At 45.4% G+C, this 22,099-nt stretch overlaps 1 protein-coding gene across 7 annotated transcripts in view; it reads left to right on the forward strand.

Annotated features, from left to right (window-relative positions):
- Positions 1-21,688, forward strand: part of ST6GAL1 (ST6 beta-galactoside alpha-2,6-sialyltransferase 1) — a 47,167-nt gene extending 25,479 nt beyond the window's left edge. For 6 of the 7 annotated variants that reach the window (XM_074833623.1, XM_074833627.1, XM_074833626.1 and 3 more), the window contains 6 exons: positions 5,686-5,813; positions 6,936-7,617; positions 11,409-11,506; positions 16,705-16,806; positions 18,060-18,234; positions 20,200-21,688. In XM_074833623.1, the coding sequence (XP_074689724.1) occupies positions 6,987-7,617; positions 11,409-11,506; positions 16,705-16,806; positions 18,060-18,234; positions 20,200-20,441 (1,248 nt within the window). In that variant the 5' untranslated portion in view covers positions 5,686-5,813; positions 6,936-6,986 and the 3' untranslated portion in view covers positions 20,442-21,688. Of the gene's footprint in view, positions 1-1,935; positions 2,136-5,685; positions 5,814-6,935; positions 7,618-11,408; positions 11,507-16,704; positions 16,807-18,059; positions 18,235-20,199 lie in introns of all 7 variants that reach the window. The other variant, XM_074833629.1, reaches the window with a different exon arrangement.
- The last annotated feature ends 411 nt before the right edge of the window (positions 21,689-22,099 follow it).

The following is a 22,099-nucleotide window of genomic DNA, read 5'->3' on the forward strand; positions in this document are numbered from 1 at the left end:
CAGTGGCCGATGGGGTCCGTGCGGTTCTGCAGGTGCCTGACAGAGCATCAGCAGTGAGTGGAAGCAAAACTGCTGCTTTTTAATTAGGGCAGAAGGGGAGGCAGTGTACTGCTATGCAGAGCCACCCTCCAAAACCAACATGGGACCTTGGAAAAGAGGGGGAATAAAGGGCTGACACAACCAGAAATGAAGGCTTCTGCCTTTATTAAATCCCAATGTTTGTTGACATGTAAAACCAAAATGAAACACATGCTTAAACTTTCCCCTGTGCCTCCCCCCCAAAATCTGCCTCTCCTGTTCTCCTGGAGGATCTTTTTCAGCTGTGACAGCAGCATATTTTTTCTGGCACGTGCAGAGATTTTTAATGCAGGCAGGACTAATGGAATGATTTATTTCATTAGCAAGTGACTTGTATAGCTCCTCAGTGCGTCATCTGAAATTTAACCGTGTTCCTCACTTAAAACAATTCTTTTCCTCATTCTCCACATAAAAATTCCTCATTTTCCACTCTTTTGTTCTGTTTGCTGACATTGGAAGCACTTACTTAAATGTATGGCTCAAAAAATGTTTTATTTTCACAGCACAGTGATGTTTTGGAAAAAAACCAGGAATTGCTAGAAGCGAGTCTTCCTTATTTATATATTTACAAAATTGAAATACACACATTTGAACTAACAGGCCAGGCTAAATAAAGTATCAGAGAGATCTTCTGAAACTTGGCTCCAGCAAAACAGGACTTTAGCTTGAGCAAATGCATTATTACCTTTCATCTGATGTATCAAGTATATGAAAAGTATAGCTTCTTCATTTTGCAAAATGGCACGATCGTAGTTTGTTTAATACTATAAAGGCGCCTGATAATCTTTTTTTTTTTTCCCCGGGACAGCAGTAGGGAATTTTAAAAGCAGATGTGGATTCGCAGTTACTTGTCGAATCCCAATTTTCTCTCGTCTTCAGTTTCCCTGGGTATGTTGTTTTATTTTGAATGGAGGGATTCGACCCTGTACCTCCATGTCCTTCCTCTTTACATATCCTCTTTTCACACACTTTCATGTGAACTCATTCTGCCTCTGCTACCAGCCACTGTTCTCTTCACAGGTGCTTTACAGAGGGTGCTGGGTGGAGGAAAGGGTTAGTACCAAGAATGTATAAAAAAAGAATAAAAAGTTATAGTTGAAGTATGTTCATATGGGGGAGCATAAAAAACTGGGAACAAAGCTTTACTGCTTTGTATTTAGGGACAGCACAGTTGTGGGTACAGATGGAAATGCATAAATGAAGGAAACCTGGAAAGAAATGTAAATGCTCTAAGTTTAAATATGAAATCATTATCACATTACCCAAAAAAAGACTGAGGAACAACTTTCTAAAGTAAAAAGCTTTTGTGCATACATCAGAGGCAAGAAAACTGCAGGTGAATGATGCTGACATATAAATGGGGAGACCAAGGAGAGACATAGTAGAACAGGTGGATGTGATCCCTGCATGTGCCCGTCCCCAAAGGTTGCATCTCTCAAATTGTTGTTTAAATTAAATAAAAGGTGTTATTTCACATGATTGTATTTTAGAGTGACTCTGGTGAGATCCATTGCTTCAGACCAGTAAACATAATAAAAAATAACTAACACCTGTACAGTATGTAAGAATTAATGGAGAAGTCTCATCTGTTTGCAAGAGTCACATTTCAATTCTACCTGCCTATTTCTTCTTCTTTCATTTTCAGAAGTTAGTGAAGCTGGAGAGAGGGAAACAGCATGTTTATGCTTTTCAAGGTTTTGGTGAGATTGCTCACCTAGAGCATCAGAAAAAAAAAAAAACCAAACAAAACAAACCTAAACTGGCATGGGATGAGAAACCTCCAGTCCTGGATTAGTGACTGCCTAGCGGGTAGGAAACCAAGCAGTCAGGTTTCACAACATCACAGAAGTCCCACAGGGATTTGCTTCAAGATCTCCGCTGTTGAGCAGTGATAACGGATCTGCAAAGGAGAGGAGGAAGGGCTAAGTTATGGGCTTGGCTTCCTTTGTCTTCAGAGTGCTGCCGGGACCAGAGAAAACACCAAGCAGCTGCAGAGGGATCCAGCGATCCTGGATGGCTGGGCAGCACAACGGCAAAGGAAGCCTGGGCTAGCAGGGGTAAGAGAATGCTCTTTAGTCATATTTTATTCCTGCCCTCCGCCCTGTGCTGGGGACAACTCTCAGTGAGTCAGTGTTGCTTGCAAAATATCCTGAAGTCATTACTGACAGCCTAGAGCTCAGGGTTTAGAAACGGTCAGGAAGGGAAATAGAAGTGTAGGAAGTTTTGGAAGGAGAACAAAGCATCCCCGTTGCTATGTTGCTGCTGGACCATGTGGCCTGAGCTTGTGCAGCTGGGGTGTCCCCGTATGCCTGCCTCGGGGATGTTTATGTGTGGCTAATGGTGCTGGGGGAAGTTGACCAAGAGAGTCGGAGGTATGGAAAAGCTGCTGTGCAAGAGGGAATTGGAACAAGTGGGATTCAGCCTGGAGGAGCAACAAGTGAGGAGAGGAAGGTGTTGGGAGAGGTGTTGCAATCATGAACGACATTCAGAAAATGAAGGCAGAAGGATTACTGTCAGTGCGATTGGATTCACCGGTGTGAAGCGGAGAGGAGGGGTGAGAGTGTGCGATCTGCACTGTGTGCGATTGCAGAATTCATTGCCTCGGGTTGTTTGGGAAATGTGAGTGGTTTCAAGAAGCAATTAAACAAATGCACAGAGGATGGGCATTGGTACAGCTGATGACACAGCTCTTTGGAAGCTGTGTGCATTTACTGGAAGAGAAATATATTCATATGTTTGTCCATGCTTACATGGTTTCTCTGTGTATCTGCTGTCGGTCACTCTAGGAGACAGGTAAGGGCTTGATAGACTTCTTGTTTAACAAGGTGAAGACACTGTTGCTTACAGTTTTAGGGTAAATCTGCTGTGGGCTGTGGAAATGGGGGTTGTGCAGTGTTCTCTGCCAGGGCAGTGCTAGCTGCAGCTCTCCGGGTGGATGGCAGTGTCTGGGACATGAGAGCGGAGGCAGGACTTTCACACTCTTCTGTACTTTGATGATTAAGACCTGAGTCCAGTGAGATACTTGGACAATAAAGGTTAAGCATAAGAGTGTGTGGACAGGATGTAATTCCCTGACTGCCTTGAAGATACTGCATCACTCGCTCGTTCTCTTCAAGGATTAATTTAACTGCAGAGGACTTGCTGTGTGGGGTTAGCCTGCCAGCCAGCCAGCGCTGCACCCCACAGCCACAGCAGGCTCTAGGTTTCGAGAAGGCAGCAGCTATTTGTTTAAGTATTTTTATAGGTTTGGGGGATTTTTTTTTTTTGTCCTTTCTTAGTACTCCTAGCTGACACCTTGTGTTTTGTGTATGTGGTAAGTTTCCGTCACCTCCAGAAGAGCACATTTGTACTAACCGCTATGATACAGAAGCACCCACAAGTGACTTATCTAAAGGTGTGGAAAGAGAGCAGCTCTTGTGGGTGATCCTACCCTGCCTGTAAGAACAGCTGCATTCCTGCTCAGCAGAAGAGGTTTGGTTGCAGCATGCTTGAGAGGGATCTCATGTTAGGACACTACTTGTGCAAATAAAATAAAATCATATCATGTGAAGTAGTAGTAATGATTAAACTGAACTGCAGTGAACCCCCGGTAGAGTGTTGTGGCTCTGCTAAAATGTACTTGCTTGCAGAACCTACTTTGCCAAATTACAAATCAAAGGAAAATAACTGTTCACGTTGCAGCAGCATGCACAGTCATCAAAGGCAGGGATCACATTGTGCTGAGTGCTGAAGGTGAGTGTTCCAGGTTCCTTTGTGTTGCCTGGGGAGGAGAGGAGGTGGTGTGACTTGGTGTCCTCTGCTATGTGGCACCAGGAGGAGCGTCCCAGCAGGAACTTGCAGTGAGCTGTAAGGTTGTTCCACCGCGATGAACCTGCCACTCAGCTAGATTATCCTAGCAGTGGGAAACAAAAGCTGATGGAACTGAGATGTGCCTGCTATCACCTACGCCTGAAAACCCATCAGGAGAGGATTCTGAAGTCAAAAGCATGGCAGAGCCTTCCAGGGCCCAGAGCAAAGAGGTCTGCTCTGCAGGGCAGTAGGCAGCCAGGGCACATCCCATGGTGTGGAGGCTCTGTTCTGCCCACGCAGAAGATCTTGGTTGAGTTTCCTGGAAGCCAGACCCTCATGTGGTGTAAAGAAATACAGCATGAATAAAGTCAGGTCGGGGTCTGCACGAAGTGTGGTTGGAGGGAGGTGTCTCAGAGTTTTGTACTAAGCCAGCACTGGACAACTCTATTTCAGTGTTTCTCTCTCTTGATTTGGAAAACATTGCTGTCCAAGTGTGGTTTGTCTGCAGAGCCTCTGACAGCATATAGGCTGACACAGTGGTGCTTTCCCCTTGAGCAAATGGCTTTTGCAGTCTCCTGCCTTCATGTGTCTCCTTCTGTTCCCAAGGGCACTGGGCAGACCCCAAACAGGCTGGCCTGCCGGGGTCTCCAACTGCGGAGGGGACTGGGAGAGAGGAGGGATGAGAGTGTCTTGCAGAGACCACAGCAGAAGAGGAACTGTAAACAGCACAGGAACTGTAAACAGTTAACAGGCTTAACTACTCGCAGAAGAGAGTGTAGTGATATCCTGAACCCCTCCTGATACCCCCCTTCCCCAGGCTGCTGTACCTCTGCATCTGAAACCATACTGGCCAAAAAGACTGCAGCATGCCTTTCTAGCACTTGTTTCTCAAGCAAATGGAAACTGAGATGGTCTGTGGAGGCAGGGGAAATTACTTCAGTAAAAGCTAGAATTACTTGTGCTTCTAGGATTTTAATTTTTTTTTTTTCTTAGTTTATGAAGCGGGGGTAGAAGAATGTTTAAGTGTGCTGCTCTGTGAGAAATCAGGATGCGTTCCTTAATAGAGTTAAAAGAAAATATAAGTAGTCAGCATTAGGATGCTTCAATAATTTAGTATTTAATCCTATAAATGGTAGCATTTGTAATTTAGCTTATGTGGCATGGTACTGACTCAGAGTTCCTGTGAATGCAAGCTACTTGAATTGTATAACACTGTGAAATCTCCCTTTCTCTTGCTTCATTTCCTTGGTTGAGTGAAGCTATAAAGTCTAAACTATATTTGTCTATTTTGTGAAGACCTGTGGATTAAGATATGTGATAAAGCAACTTTTCATACACTCACTCCAAAAAAGCGGGGAGTCTTCTCTGCCATTGCATTTGAGAAAGTGTCTGAATTGCCCAAGAACAGACAGTAAGATATTTCCCTAGGAAAAGTTAACTTTTTCTTTCCTTTCCCCTGTTCATTGCGTTAAGCATCAGCACTAGGATTTTTCCTTGACTATTGCTGGTGTATCCACTGCTCAGAGCCTTCTCCATGAAGAAGGCTGTCAGTCTGGTGGGAGCATAGAGCAGGCAGCCTATGAACCAGTTCCTGCTTTAGCCGAGAGTAGATTTCAGACTGAGAAGGAAGATGCCCGTTTTCAGTGGGCATTTAATCATTTAAAAGGCTTATGTGGTGTTAATGTGTTTGCTGCTGGCCCTTCCATGCCTGGGTAACAGCTTTTGTGGGACTGTAGGGCTTATCTGAGGAAATACTTGCTCATCCCCTGAACCACAATGTTCTTCCATAATAGGTTTTTTTTCCCCTCTTTTTTGCAGGTGTTTCTTGAACTCTTCAGTGCGCCACAAAACTGTTGTGTTTTGGGCTATCCTGCTTAAATCCTCAGAAGAAAACCCGCCAACAGCCAAAAATGACCTGAGTTGGAGAGCTGCTGCTTTATCCGCAGGTAGTACATTGGTAGCTCAGTGGCTTCTCAATACCAGAGCTTAGCACAGCTTGCTATCAGCAAGTTGCTCAAGGAGGGAATTGTCACTAGGGTCTCTCTAAGATGAGTAGTGATCTGATGTTTGTCTTCTGAGGAGCACGGGGACACCTCACGTCTCTGTACTGCTCCCATGTCCTGGGATGCATCCCGGAGCAGCCATGTAGGGAAATGAGCAGCTTCCTCCTGTCTTCTGTGGTCCCATGGGCTGCTCACGAGGCATTTATGCCTCAGTGTGTCTCCTACACCAGCCCCTTGTGCTGCCTAGGATGAGCTGCCCTTTGGGCACTGCTGCTATTGAATTTCTCTCTTCTGTAACATGTTGGGAGCTGGAGGTGTCTGCTAATATGAGGCAGTGCAAAGGAGGACAGGCGGTACTGTACAACAGGGTCTGGCTTTGCTTTCTCTAGGGGTAACATACCTTGAGTAATGTTTATCAAAGTGCATTTATGAACCCAAACATGCCTCAAACCCTATTGTAGATTAATTGGCTCCCAGGAGCCATTTAGTGAGGCTTCATATTGGGAGTGCACTCAGCCCACTGCAGGCTTGCAGGAGTTCCCTGTGAAGTCACCAACTGTGTCAGTACCAGGCTGGTGAAACTCCCACTGTTCATGAACTTGCAGCTTTTATCTCAACAGTTCTGTGCCTCATTATGTGCTTCATTAATGTTCATGTCTATGGTCAAGTAGAAGCTCAGTTCTGGAAATGCTAGTGGTGGAATTTGAATATTGGCTGGCTGAGATGGAAGGTGAAGGAAAGAAAAGTGAAGACTTAAGCTGTCGCTGGTGTGATACTGGCTGTGTTAATCTTGGCTGTCTGTTGTGGAAGGGAATAGAAAAAAGGTTTGAGTGGCAGGGGCCTCAGATCACCATTACATAGCATGCAATGGCTAGTAGCCAGCTCAAATCTTTGACGTTTGAGGTGGTGGACTTTGGAATGAGATCTTTAAAACAACCTGAAATTTTAAAATTACCCCTATGTTCTCCCTCTCCCCTCCCACTGCTCACACACTGATGTTTATAACTTTATATATACACATGCCTGTGCATGCAGCCCTGACTGAGATGTGTTCCTCTCTCCCAGGACCAACTTCCTGCCCCGTGTTCAGTGTCCCATTTGGATGCACCATACACTATGGTTCACATCAATGTGTTGAAAAAATTCGTGTGTGTTCTTGTGGTGATACTGGTAGCACTGACGGTTTGCCTATGGAGAGAGACAAGAAGAAGCTACTACGTTCCTTTCAAGACTGAGAACAATGATTTCCAGGTTCAGAGGACTTTGGAAAAATGGAACCCACTTAAATCACAGGGCCTTTTCCATGAAGCAGCCGGTGAATTGGGTCAAATACCCAAAATGTGGCTTGGTAACTACAACAAAGTAAAAGGCAGCACCTCTCGAACAGCTGAAAAGTCCAGGAAAGCAACAGACTCTGTGAAGGTATGGGATAAGGACAGTTCATCCAGAAATCTCATACCCAGGCTGCAGAAGGTCAGAAAAAACTACCTGTCCATGAACAAGTACAATGTGACTTATACTGGGAAGAGGAATGCTGCTAAACTCAGTCCAGAGAAGCTGCTCTGCCAGCTACGGGACAGGGTGAACGTGACCATGATACAGGGATCAGATGGTCCTTTTGATACCTCTGAATGGCAGCAATACCTACCAGGGAAAAGCCTCAATGAAACAGTGGGCCGCCTGGGTCGCTGTGCTGTCGTGTCCTCAGCAGGGTCTCTGAAATCATCTCATTTGGGACAAGAGATAGGTTTGTATCTTTCTATTAGCATAAAGTCAAATAACATTGTTTTATAACTTACGCTGAATAGAAACAACCTACTGTCATGCTCTTATCAATAAGTGTCTGGTTGGTCACAAAGGTGTTTAAGATAAGTTGAAATATTATCCTTAAACAACTTCTAAAGTTAGTGAACAGCCTAGGAGGAGATGGGAGTAATGATCAGATACTCTCTTCCTCTCTGAGTGTACACACTGCACAGTGTCGGCTGCCTTGTGATACCCCAGATCACAGTGCCTGTGAGCCTTAGACCTTGAGCAGACCAAAACAGGCAAGCCCCAAGGGAGTGGAAGGGTTGGGTTGAGCTGAGAGGATGATGTATGTACAGGTAGTTCTATTCCAGCTAGTCCTTTCCATTTTCATGATCGCGTTGGCATTACTAGAGGGTAGCACTAACACTAGATACCAGAGAGAGGTCTTGGTTCCTCAAGTGTTTGTTTCTTGAGAGGTTTTGCCGTGGATTGAGTAATGCCAGTGCGCTAACTGGACAGTCAGCAGTCAGAAAATTTTTCATTCAGAGATACTTCTTTGGAGAAGTAAAAGAAAATGCTAAAAGGGAAAATACCCGCTAGGGACAGCCCTGAGCAGTCTGCGGTAGTTGACCCAGCATTGAGCGGAGGGGCTGGGCACAGACAGTCTTCAGAGGTCCCTTCCAACCTCAGTGATGCTGTAATTCTTGCTCATGGCTTTCCAAAAGGGGCACTGCTTCATTCTGAACCATAAGGCAGTGGCTGAATTTGAGTGGCCCAGAGACCATGGAAAAACTTTACAGGGCTTTATTTTATCACTTCTTTAGACAAAATTTGGTGATGCCTTGCAAAGTCTCATCTGACCATATTTATCTGAGGTTGATGCATTAATTAATAAATGCTGAAGCCTTAGTCTTGTACTGTGGATTATAAAGAAGCATGTCTTGATACCAAAGCATTTTATGTCTTTAAGAAAGCAGCAGGCAGGGGAAACCAGCTCTCCAGCCTTCAGCTCTGGATTTTGTGCCTGGCAGAAAATTCTCCTGTGCCTGCAGTTCCCTCAGATTTCCTCATTAATTGTTGTTTGAGGCTCAGTTAAGATTCACATTTTGCTAAACTGCAGCTTCACTGGAGGAGCAGTTTTAAAGCCTAGGAGTTTTTTCCCTGGTGGAAATTGTTTGGAGACTTTGGTGTGTTTGTAAGTTGTTTGTTGGATCAGGTCCCTCTGGCCTGCAGTAAGCTGCAAGTAGCCTCCATCCTCTGAAAGAAGTAGATGGATAGCTTTTAATACATTATTCATGGATGACTTAGGCAAAGTTTCCAGAATCATAGTCCCTGATGCTAGTGGGAGGGTCAGGATTTGGTTCTGGTACTTGCTCAGAAGTACTCCCCCAAACTCCTCTGTGCTCCACAGGGCAGGTGGGCAGGCTCTAGAATGAGGTTGAACAGTCTGAAGTGTGTTAAAATGGTATTAAAGATGCAATTAAAGAGATAGTGGCAGTATGAACCAGGATAGCATTGCCTCCTGATAAACATTACAGATGTACATTGGTTGATGTAATTGTTTCTGCCTTTTAGGAGTGTTTGAGGCCAGGTGGGTTGAGTATCTGTCTTGGCTTGTTTAGGTCACTGTTGAAGTAGAAGTAGGTTTCCCTCATAGCTAAAGGTTTCCACGGAAGTGACCTTCTGGTGAACACCCTCCCCTGACACAGCTGGCTTGTGTCCAAGGCCTGTGTCCACAGACTCCAGCATACCAATAAAACTTCTTGCTCTTCTGTAAGGAGACCCTCTCGAGGGCTGAGGGTGGTGTTTATGGAACGTTGTAATGCAGTCTATGCAAGCCCTGGATTCAGTATCGGAGCAGCCAAGAAGTGCAATGGACTGTGCTCTGACTGCGGCACAGCTGAAGGGCATCAGCCGTGAAAAGCCATTTCATTGTTCCTACAGCCAGTCTCTGAGCCTGTCCCCATAACTGAAGCACCAGTTTGTTCCAGATCACAAGGGATGGATGCTGGAAAGGCCACTGTGCAATGTGCCCGAGGCAAATGCCATTAACCCCTACTGGTGTCCCTGGCTTGCGTTCCCACACCTGGGTTGCAGACTTCAACCTTTCTGTTCACGCAGTCATCTCTGCTAGTGATTCTGCAGAGTTTTGGGCACTTGTAGCCTTCAGCTGGACAGGGTGAATATCAAAGGATTCGGGAATATTCAGTGTATTTATGTACATTTTTTTTCCCAGTTTTGACCTCATGTATTTTCATGTTGGAAAAGTCATGGTTTTGTTGGAGGAAGGTGCCAAAAAGGTACTAAATCTGACAGGCTTAAAATGAAGTAAATATTTGTTCTGTGTAATCACATTAAGATATCAAATGAGCAATTAGTCAGTGTAAGGGAGGCTGGCGGAGCAGAACAGGGAGAAGTTTGTAAACAAGCAGCTCTTATCTTACTGGGCTCTTGGTGTTATTGGAGGTTATGAATTGCCAGTGGAAAATCTGATACCGAGTGCATCACAACCACCTGGAGACAAAGTGCTTCAAAGAACCAGCTACTCTGCCTGTACAGTCATTAAACACCCTTTTAAAATGCAAATTTAGGGCATAATAACACTTGGCTGAAGTTACATGGGGAAATTATAACTCTCTACTCCATTGATGCAAGGTAGGGTATGGAGTTAAGGGTCTGTAGCGGCAACTACAGAGCTGCTTCTCAGCATGGACACGTTTTTTTCAGAAACATCACCTTTCTGGGTTTTGTGTGTTTCTTTGGAAGGGCTCTAAGCAAGGTCCACTTGTCTTTGAGAATAAAGTTGCTGAGAAACTAGTCTTCAATGCCAGTGGTTACTGATCCTCCAACATTGCTTGTGCGAACACCCCAAAAAGATCAGGTTCTGGACCAGGCGAGCCCTTCTGCCCTGGCTGGGGATTCCGCAGTTCCCCACAGACCCTGGCTGCAGCTGCCCTGGGCTGTGGTCATGTGGCCTCAACACGAAGGCAGGGAAGTTGGTCCTGCTCCTCTAACTCAACGCCTCTGATCACATGAAAGGTTTCCTATCCAAATCTAGCCAGTAGGTATGGCGAAGCCGGGGTGCCGGGTTGATGGGCATGAACACCCTCTGTGCAGCAGCAGCAACTCGGCTCTGTGGCATTACGGCAGCATAGCCAGCTGTGCCCAGACAGAGTAGGGTGCTGGAGGAATGCTGTCCTATCTTAAGAGATGATGCCAGCAGAGGAAAATGCAATGAATCCCAAGGCATGTAACAAGCCGTGCCTGTTAAATGCACAGCAGTGGTTTTATTTCTGTAACGTGGGAGGTGTGCTGGCAGGCTGAAGTCAGCTTCGCTTTCCACTGTGGTTATTATACATTTTTCTCAGGCTGGTCAACCTCCAGGCTGCAAGAGAGGACGCTGGCTTGCTGTTACTTCCTAGTTCCTTAGTTTTCAGCCAGCCACATGGTAAATTAATTGTATATTGGTCTATCTCCTGATAAAGTGTTTGGAAAGAGGGAGAGGGAGAGAGATGCTGCAGGCCTCCATGCAGAGCAAATGCTAGGGTTGCTCTCTCAGCCTGCCAGCATATTGTAGTTTTAAAAAGTGGATTTTTAAAAGTGTATACCTCATGAAGTTAGACTAACAACTTCTTCCAGAGATTCTGGCTTGGTACTTACAGTTGTTAGGTGGAAAGCCAGGGACTAGCCAGGTTGTATTAGAAGTGCAGGTGTGTAACATTACATGTCTCTTCTAGCACCCAGAAACTATTTGTTAGCTCACAGGTTTTCACTCTGTTTTGCTTTCAGACAGCCATGATGCTGTCTTGCGATTCAATGCGGCTCCTATCAAGGGGTTTCAGGAAGATGTGGGGCAAAAGACAACAATTCGTCTTGTGAACTCCCAGGTAGGTCTGACAAATGTGTGCCAAATGGGCCAAGCATGGCAGAGCTATGTACCTCCCCTGTGCTGCCTGGGAGCTGGGCGGCAAGCTGAAATAACAACATCCACGGGGCTTCTGGGTTCTTCTGCTGCTGGGAGGTCTTCAAAAATAGGCCTTTCCATCCAATTTCTCCTGTCCCTAGGAGATAGCCATAGGATGGGAATGTCTTGCCTCATAATGGGGGACAGTTGGTAGATCTGAGGTTACTGCAGTTAAACTAGCACATGCTAGTGAACCCGCAGTAGCCTGCTTGCGATTTACGGCAGGCACAAGCTAATTTGATTTTTGTCTTGGCTCGAAGTCTCTTTGTTAGTACAGGAAGGCCAGCTGTGAGCTTGCTGCTGTGCTTTGGGAGCGTGAGGCAGGAGCGACACCACAGCTCACCTAACGCTGCTCAGCAAACCAAGGTGTGCCAAGAGACAAGTTCTGCCTGCCCCAGAGATGGGTATGAAGAAAGACAGGAGTTTGTTTGGCTTTTCATAAAAGAACAATACTTCTTTTCTGCCCAGTGATGTCAAAGACTCTGTAGATAACACATTAACCAGGGTTGTTAAATGACCAAAGACAACTGGCAAAGAACCCACCTCCTGGCATGCAGCCAGGAGAGGGTAGGGACTCAGGTGGGTGAGTCAGAGGGCCCAGGACCTATTGCAGAGCACAGCAGAAAGTACCTATTAACACAAGGCATCACTTAACAAGTTAAATTCTCCTTGACTCTGAGAGCTGCTTCTGGGTATGAGGCTGTCTCTCTACTAATTTTCTTTGGACTTCAGTCAACTTTGAAGCAGACCCTCAGTGGTTAGGAACCATGTCAAGCAATATGTTAGCAGGGTTAGTAAGCCACCCATTCAGGAGCAGTGAGGCTACATCAGAGACTGTCACTGCTCTGCGTACATCTTGGAGAGTGTTTGCATGCTGCTTCCATATAGCTGTTACCCTTCATGTTTGTCCATTTTGGGGAGAGAAGTTTTCAAGTGTAGACATGCAGAGAGAAGAGGAAATAGGCGTGGCACGTGCTGGTGCGATAATGGAGGGGGACAGTAAAATACCAAATAGGCCAAGAGCTGTTGGATGAAAGAGATGGTGCGGCGTTGCAGCATGAAGTACAAACACCTCCTCACCCAGGAAGAAGGGGAGGTGGCTGCAGGCACACAAAGACTGAGGGGGTAAAATGGGAGAGAGACGGGGGACTGAAGTGTAGCTTTTGTGCTCCAGAGCTGAAAAGGCAGTTTCCTTTCCTCACCCCAAAGCTAGTATTTATAGGCCTGGAAGTTTTCTCATCTGCTCCTGTGGGATGGGTCCAGGGTGCTGCTGTGTCACAAGGTTTGAAGTTTCTCAAAGCAGCAGCAGGAGCTTGGCCATTCTCTTCAAAGGCAAGATGTGGCGCTAGCGTAACCAGTTTCCCTAGTTCATTTTGTGTGTCTTCTGAACTATGTTCTTCTTGTGTGAATGCTGTTGCTACGTCTCTCTGCTCTCGGGTCTCGCCTTCTCCCCTTTCTCCTGTGCTCTGTTCTGCTGCTTGCTGCATCTCAATTCGCCAGAATTAAACCACCAGTCAGATGTGGGACAGTTAGTCCTTTCTGAACCAGTCTGGTTTTAGCAGACATATCTGGCTGCTGACATCCTTCTTCCTCTGCCCTTGTTTGACCTCTCCATTTTTTTATCTTTCCCTTCTGTGCATATTTTTATGATGTCAGATAGGTGTTATCACTTCAGAAAACTTTCTCTGGAGGATGTGCTTATTGCCAAATTTACTGTGATACGAAGTCATTTACCAGCAAAAACATATGTGACCTGTGTGATACCAGGGTTATCTGCAGAGGGGGGATTGGACGGCTGTTAATAGAGCAGTAATAGCTTTCCATGTGGATGCTCTAATTTTTGACCAAGTGTAGCTATAGCCATGTCATTGTAGTGCTTCTGTTCTCCATGCAGATCAGCCTGCAGCCATGGGTGATGTTTTTCATCTGCCACCATCACCTCTGAATGGAGACACCAGCTTAGAAAACTTCAATTACAGGGAAGCAAAATTGTTGCAGGTTTTAGGCTAAAATTAACTCAAAATGCAGCATTGATCTAGCTGCTGAACAGGACAAAAGATGTTCTCCATGTGAATAGTGCAGGAGTCTCTCTTCTGAGGTTTCTAAGCTGAACAGCTCTGTTATCTTCAGGGATCACTGGATTTGGAGCCTGGTTTTCCTCTGTGTTTTTATTTGAACTTTTAATGCTTCAGTGCTGTTCTAGTCATGGCGACATCATTTTAACCTTCTTGTTCGTGGGGTTGCCTGATTGCATTCTGTTCTCAGCTTGCTGCTGGAGCCGCACCTTGCCTTGCAGAGAGCTCTTGTAGGCATCAGGTACTGGTTGGACAAGCTGCAATTTGTTCTTGTTCTGGGTTTGGCTTTTCTTATAAGTGGTCACTGGGAACAGGGGTAGAACTGTGGCTTGGATGCTCTAATTTTGGCTCTTACTATTGATCAATCTTGTGTCCATTCCCAAAATGAAGGAAATGGGATCTCCTGAATCCAATCTGTCAAAACTAGTCTGTATTGAGTAGTATCCCTTTGGCATATGTGGCCAGTGGCCCTAAGTTTCTTAATAATTATTTTAAGATATTTTTCTGCAATTTGCTGACCAGTCTCTAGCACATATCTGGGGGCAGATGCTTTTAACAGTAGAGTGGGGTATCTTGTACACCTTTGTGCGTAGGGAGAGATTAATAGACTGATACTGGTGGGAGGAGGAAACTTTGGGATCCTCAGATCTGAGGATAGACTTGTAGGTCCACAAGCTTGGTAGTTGTTCTAAATAAAGAAATTCTTTAACATTGCCTTGCTTATTTTCTTAGACCTTCACTGGTTCATCAGTACTGCTTTCTTTAATGGCATATTTTCTTGTAGTTGTACGTGAGGCATCAATTTGCTCTGGGAAAGCAGTCACATCTTGCGACAATAAGGGCTGAAGAGTGTGCAGGGGGAGTGCTAGTGTCACTCTGTAGGACACAATTCCTTTCTGCAGAGCTGACCAAGGACCAGAGTACATTGTTCCTCCCAGCCCTTGTTTGCAGTTCTCCTTGGCTGGCTGCTCACTGCCACGGAAAGCACTCTCTGCTTTGGCTGCATTTGCTGTTATTGGCACTAAGGAGTCTGCAGGGAGGAAGAGAAAGGAGATGGCGATCGGTGGAATGCAGTAAGAGTGTGATGGGAAAGGGAAGTATGTTTAGATTACAGGGCATTGACTGTGGTAGCTGGAGAGAAGGAACTTGTTTTGATACAGTCAGTAAACGTTATCAGGAGATTAGGGGCTGTATTAGCAAGATACTTGCTAAACAGTAAATTGGCTAAAGAATAAATTAATTAGAAAATCAATAGATCAGTTAACTAATTAGGATCAAAAAGCTGGGCAAGACAAATAAGTCATTTAGCAATTTAAATTAATTTAACTACTTAGAAAGAATCAGTTGCTATTAAGCAAAAGTAATAAGCACTAAAGATATAAGGGGAGCCAGATTCCTCCAGCAAAAGGTCAAGTGACCAACAGATAACTAGTAGTGCCAAGAGTCAGCTCTGTGGTGTGGGGAAGGAAACGGCACCTTGGGGCTGTGGAGGTGTTCCCCACCTGGTTTCTTACCCCTTTACTTCTGTGCCTGTCCCAGCTCTCTAAGGGTTTGTGTGCCTCTGCCGACTCGCATGGCTTTGCTTGGCTGACCTTTGCTTTCTCTGATGCTGTTTCTCTCGAGTCCTCCTTTCTCATGTCTCACATCAGAAAAGTTCCTGAAATGAAGATAAAGCGCCTGTGTTCCTTGTCCTATTCCTGCCCTGTTGCAGTGCTCCATCCCACTCGTACGTGGCTAAGGGGATGGCTGGTGCCAGCTGCTGTGCCCTCTCCTTGCCTCTGCCTCTGGTGTCCGCAGACGGGAGGCAGAAGTTCACACCTGCAGCGTTGTATGTTCCAGCTAACCAGTGGCCTAGATACTTTAGCTACTGTAAGGAAATGAAACCAGGCAGTACGCATGGTCAAGGCCAAAGCCTAATCCTGCAAAGTTAAGAACAGATGCAAGGAAACTCTTTTTACTTTTGGAATAATTTGCATCTGGGCTGGCCAGAGCGTCCTTGTGTCTGGTTATGGGGACAGCCAGGAAGGCAGCCTGCTGCTGGGGGCAACTGTGATACTCAAGGATAAATTGGCTAGCTCTTAATTAGATCTGTGGAGAAAATCAGGACAATTGGGAGCTGATTTTTATGATGATGCTTTTCTTCAGCAGATGTTTACAAGCTGTGCCTGTATGGGTTATGCCTTTGAGTGGGGAGGACAGGAGATCAGTCTGTCTTGTTTGATTCTCACTGTTTGCTTTTTGCCGCAGACCTGGGTTACCCTCGGGTGTCATGATCTGTGGTGGTTGCGTCCAGACGGTGGAGGGCAACTTCTCTGTTTGAACCACCTGATTCTGTTCTTTTGGGAGAGTGTCTGGTGGAGCAGTCTCTCTCTGCCGCTACTGTCTCTAGCCTGTGCGTTTTGCTGTTGTGGTGCTTTCCTTCTCACTGCTGCTCTCGGGAGATTCCAACCTCCCTTGCCCGAGTTGTACCACCCTGACCCAGCCAGGTGAGGTGGGGCTCAGTGCAAGGCAGGGTCAGCTGGGGGTGCCATGGCCTCTTGTCTCTTGCACCAGTGGTCTCACAGCAAGTTGGCCCAACACTGAGCCCTGGCTGCCTGAGTTCATGCTGCTTGGGAGAAACAACTCACATGCAGACTTTTTTTGTTTCAAATGAAGGTTCTTGATAAAGCCAACAGTGTGTTTGCGTTAGGCTCTTCCTGTCCTGGCAACTGGTGGGAGAAACTGATGTTCCTGCCTGCTTCTGGTAGCTGTAGTGATGGTATCCATCACGGAGGCTGGCTCACTCTGTGAGTCCCGGCCTTACTTTATTATTGAAGATGGATAGAGAAAACCTTATAAAGCGTAATGGCAGTTTTTCTTATGGCTCTCCACTAAATCCTATGCTGCTAGATAGGACTGGAGTGGGCATTGGAGGGGCATCTCTGGAGCTGTGTCCTTGCCCGCATGCAGTGGGGTGGCTGTGGCTGTATTCAGGTATGCTTTACTGCTTGGCTGCCTGCTAATTCTGACAGTATACTGTATATTATTGTATTTGTTGTTATTCAAGCTTGTAACTGTTGAGGAGCAGCAGTTCCTGAGGGAAGCACTATATAACACTGGAATCTTAATTGTCTGGGATCCAGCACCGTATCATGCAGAAATTCATGAGGTAAGGCTGAGTTTTCTGTAAATAAAATCAGATTCACATGCTTCGAAGTGCATCTGTTAACCCACTTCCTCCTAATGTGGACAATCACTCATTTTAAGGCCATTCTTCTTTACCTCTTTGTTATCGTGGATATATCCGTATGTACTGCAGAGAGTATCCCATGCATGGGTGCTCCTAGGGAAACACTTGCCTGTTCCTGATCCCTGTGAAGGGCCTCAGGCCAAGTGTAACGGGTCACCACTTTTACTTTCCCATGGGCTGATGCTGCAGGGAAGAAATCACCACTGGCTGCAGCAGTTGTCATCTCATCAGAGGATAATCTCTACCTGACAGTTGCTCTAAGATTTGCTGAGGATTGATGCTTGGATATTTCATGTCAGACATGAGATATACTTGATGCATTATGAACAGATTGGGAAACCCTCTGAAGATCTTAGCAAATGTCTCCTCTCTGTCAGCTAGACTTTAACTTGTGGGTGTTGCAATCCCTCTAGCATTTGCTTTTCATTTGAGTACAAAGGGGCGTTATTTGATAAGTGATGAGCTTTGGAGGCTCACAGTGAAAGCAGGTAGGAGTGAATAGTCCATTCCTTACTGTTATTTTAAGATCTGTCTGTAACTGAGAGGTCTTTGCATTCCTTTCTCTGGACTGCATTTCCTATTTTCTCACTGATGTTTATTCTTGTGTCTAGTCCCACACCTCCAGGAGACATGAGGGTGTATGTACAGCATGTTTAAGTGTCAGTAAAACCAGGATGGGATATTTTTAGCGTAGGAAAAAAATCTCAAAATGACTTTAAGAAAACATAAACCCTTCCTAATTATTTTTACTGAAAAGAGAAGTTTTAGGATGCAAATCAGCTCAGCCTGGTTTAGGAGGTTTAGGAGATACTTGCCTGCAGAATAGGGTGCTTTGTACTCCAGTTTGGAGAAGGGTCGGGGCCTGTAACATTTAAGGCAGAGTTCTCAACATCATCTACTATTGGGAGGTGCAGAATGAAATTATACAAGATGCTGAACTCATTTAATGGTCCTTCACTGAGATTTGGGTTTTCCCTGCTCTGTTCACTGAGTCAAGTCACCACAGTGACTTGGGCAGATGAGGTGGTAGGGGACAGTGAGTGAGCGTGTATAGGTATAGCAGGACCTTTTCCCCCTGGCAGCAGCAGGTTCACTCATCCTCATTTCCTATGGTTACAGGAAAGAGTGGACTAGAAATAAAGAGAGTCTGACTTGTTGTTTCTGTTTTGCAGTGGTACAGAAAACCAGACTACAACTTTTTTGAAAGCTATAAGTCGTATCGTAGTATACACCCAGAGCAACCCTTCTATATCCTGAATCCAAAAATGCAGTGGCAACTCTGGGATATTCTGCAGGAGAATTCCTTGGAGCATATTCAGCCTAATCCACCATCGTCAGGAATGCTTGGTAAGATAACTGTCCTTTAAACTTCTCGTTCATTTTGCAGTCAGGAACTCTCAAGGATGCCATTTCAAAGACAGCTACAGATTTATGGCGCTTACCAGAGTTGCTTTTCATTGTTTGTCTTATGCTGAAATTTAAGCTTCCTGTCTTTAAAGTAGCAACTTAGTTGTGTTAGAGTAAGCAGTTTGCAGCACCCCTCTGAAACAGTAGTTACAAACATGGCCTGGTTTCATGTGGAAACAGGAGAGCAGATTGCAACATCAAGATGATCTCTAGCATTTCTAGCTTCTAGCACCAGAGCAGTTCCCACAGGGTGCAAGAGGAGGGATATGGCTCCTGTGGGCTCAGATCTTGTCAGGGAAATAAATCTCATTACTGCAGATGAAATCTAAGTGCTTGCCTGTTTATGCTTTCCATATATAAATATGGAAATATACACATATATATGTATATATGGAAAAATATATATAGCTAAAGACTTAGTTCACTAAGTTCAGTGATATTCCCCCTTATTCAGCATGCTAACGTCTTGTTTTGTCAGCGTGCTAAATCCAGCCTCTTGGCGAAGGGGCTCATTTTACATTCTGCTGTTGCAAAAGTTTTCCTTCTTATTGGAGAGCAGATCTCATGACCAGCAGAATGAAAAGGAGTGAACTTCTCAGGAAGTTCACAAGTATTTGAAATCACAGCGTAGACGTATGGTCTTGTTTGCCAAGTGGATGTCCAACTGCTGTGCTTCAGCCGCTCCTCTGCTCCCGTGTCTGCTCCCATTGCTGCTGGGGCACAGACACCCTTCTACCTCTGTGTAAAAAGAGTTACTTCTGATTTTTGCCCGTCAAATGTCTAGTTTTCTTCCACAGCCTTGCTCTTGCCCAGCACCTATTACATCATCGCTGGGATATGTGCAGAACAACAGTGTAACAGCATAGTCAATGACTTCAGCAGCAAAATTGTTGTTAACTGGAGTTAGGGGCTTGAGGGTAGGCACTGGCCCACATCAGACAGCAAATTCCTCTGTGGCTTAGCTTTGGGCCAAGTTACCTGCTTTGTAAAACAAGTCACCTCGCCAGACTCGGGGGCACAAATGAGTTCCAGCTTGCAGCTCTGGGTTTCCTGGAAGGTGTAAGCCTGAAGGAAAATTGTCATTTGAAAAGGTGGATGAAAATGTGTTTAAAATGCACCTTAGTTAAACAAGTGGTTTCATGGATGGGTTCTTCTAATGTCTTGTAAACTGTGTTCCTCTGATCATTCATGGCCCCTGATGTCTCAGATACTGCATGAATTTTCTGTGATATTATACATTAGTTCCATTTCCCTAGTATATTCTTGCTATTTCTTGTGCTTGGAAGAAAAGTAGCCAATAACTATGGCTTAGTTCTGATCTGGCCAGAAAGTTGGCAGGTCTGTGCCCAGCACTGGCGTGAATGTCCTGAAGTGGTTCATTGCCTGTCAGAGGACACAGGAGGGCAGCACTACCCTGCTGCGGGGCGGCTGGGGAGCCCCCAGCCCAGAGGCTGCTCTGTCTCGGTGGGCCACCTCCAAACACCATCCCTTTCATATCCTTTGTTTTCACAAGAGGCAGGTGGGGAAAAGGTGAAGGTCTCATCACAGCTTACCCAAGCAGGTTTGAGATGGGCTGTTTGGATCAGCTAATTGTAGTGCGTGGTTGGCAGACACCCAAGTTTCCACAAAGGTCACGGAGAACGGTAGCACTCTTAAAAATTGGCCTTTTGGCGTGGCTGTCGCTGTAAACAGTCTGCTGTAAAGCTGATCATACGCTTTGCAAGAGAGGGCTTCAGGAAACAGCCGTGCCTGGCCAGACTTGTTTTTTCCCCCTCTCATCTGAATATTCTAAAAGGAAACCCTTCCCCTTGGAGCTGGATGCTCCTTGCTGACCGCCTGTCTTGCTGGAACGTTTAATCAGTTCTCTGGTTTGACACAGGATATCTGCTTTCTTTCCCTCCCTAGGCATCGTGATCATGATGACGCTCTGTGATGAAGTGGACGTGTACGAATTTCTCCCTTCCAAACGGCAGACGGACATTTGCCACTATTACCAGAAGTTTCACGACCGTGCCTGTACCATGGGAGCTTACCACCCCCTCCTGTTTGAGAAAAACTTGGTGAAGCATATAAACCAGGGCACGGATGAGGACATCTATACTCACGGGAAAGTTACTTTGCCCGGCTTCCGGAATGTGCATTGCTAGTGGATTGGTTTTTAGTGTGTTTAGGAATTTTTCTTGACTGTCAAAGCACTTTTTAAATCAGGGTTGTCAGATTTGTTAGGTCTAAGCACTGGTGGGTTTTGACCGCTCTTCCATGTTGCAACATGTGCTCTTAGGACTTTGTTGCCTAACTTCTCCCAGCTGTAAGGTGGTGTTAATACATTGCAGTACATCCATGCGGTACCTGCATGAGCCACTGCAATAAATTTACTCCTAGTGGAGCCAGACTCATGCAGCAGGTGGATATCTCTGTCTTCATCTCAACCAATGGTGGTGAATGGGGGGCGCAGGAGATGCTTTCTAAGCAGAGATTGCACAAGTCAGGATCAAATGCTGAATGTAGTTCGGTTTGCTTCAAAGGGTTTATGACAGCCAAAAACCTGGTCCATTGAGAAACAAGAAAAATAATGTAAAACTTGTTCTCATAGTCCTAGGAGCTCTTTCAAGCAGGGCTGATTTATGGAAACGCTGTCAAAGCTGTGTACTGATAAGCTAAACTCTTAATCCAAAATATTTGATATTCTAAACAGTTTGTAAAATAACCATGGCAACTTTCTTTCAAATTGTAAGACTTCTGAAACCGTTCAGGTGGTGTTTTTCTTAAAGGAAGAGGGAAGCAAATCATAAGCCAGTGGTTCTTGCAAGACTTTTTAATCTTTTTACTTTTTTTTAATCGCTTAATATAAATTTTAGTGAACTTCTCCAGTACAGTTCTGTGCTTGGTACAGAAGAAGCGTTATTCAAGAAACATTTTGGGGAAGATGCTTCAAGGCAAAAATGGGAGAAATCACTGGAAGTCGGTACCTCTTTCTAGCTCTGTGCTGGTCTACCTTTGCAGTTGTTGGCAAATTACTTGCTGGCCCATCTCTGGTAACAGAAATAGCACGTAGCTGCTGCTAGATGAGTTCCAGTTCTCTGCAAGAGGTGATCTCTCTGCTGCTGTGTGCTTTTTCTGAATAGGTGGGGAGCAGATGCATCACTTCCATGCTTCATGAGCGGTGGGGAGGAAGAGTGTGCTCTGCTTCTCATGATGAAACACAGTCAGAATTGAGGAGGGCACCTTTTTTCTGCTTGAGGAGACTTTCCTGTGGCACCATGGTGGACATAGTAGCTCTGCAATCTCTGTACATCAGTGAGAACACCTTCCCTGTCCTCTTCTGTACTGATGTGTTTCATGATGTCTGTAAAGAAAGCTTTTTCGTCTGTTTTGAATAAATCCTGTGAAGTCATTGGCCTGTCCTTGCCTTGGTGAAACCAGTGTAAATGTCATTGCTCCGTGACACTGGGGACTTGTACCAGCCTTGCACCAGCACAGGCAGAGCTGGGAGGGAGCTGCTCACTTTCTTGTTTCAGTAAGCCCATGGCTCTTGCCCTGTCTTGGTAAAAAAATTCAGGTCCTTACACTACTGCTCTGGAGCAGTAGGACAAGGATGTGCTGAAGCCCATGACCAGCTGTGTCTTGTTAAGCATTCATTTTCACTGTTAGGGAAGGAGACTGCTTACAGAGGAAAAGCCAGCAGGGTTGGTTTGGGAGAGCCATAGCAAACCTCTCTCCATCTCCACTCTTAGTTTGTAACAGTCCTACCTCTGGCCCTTGGATCCAAGGGGTTGTCTGCCACAGCAATTTGTTGCCTTAGTAT

Source organism: Strix aluco, chromosome 9 (assembly GCF_031877795.1).
Source record: "Strix aluco isolate bStrAlu1 chromosome 9, bStrAlu1.hap1, whole genome shotgun sequence".
Classification (NCBI taxonomy): Eukaryota; Metazoa; Chordata; class Aves; order Strigiformes; family Strigidae; genus Strix; species Strix aluco.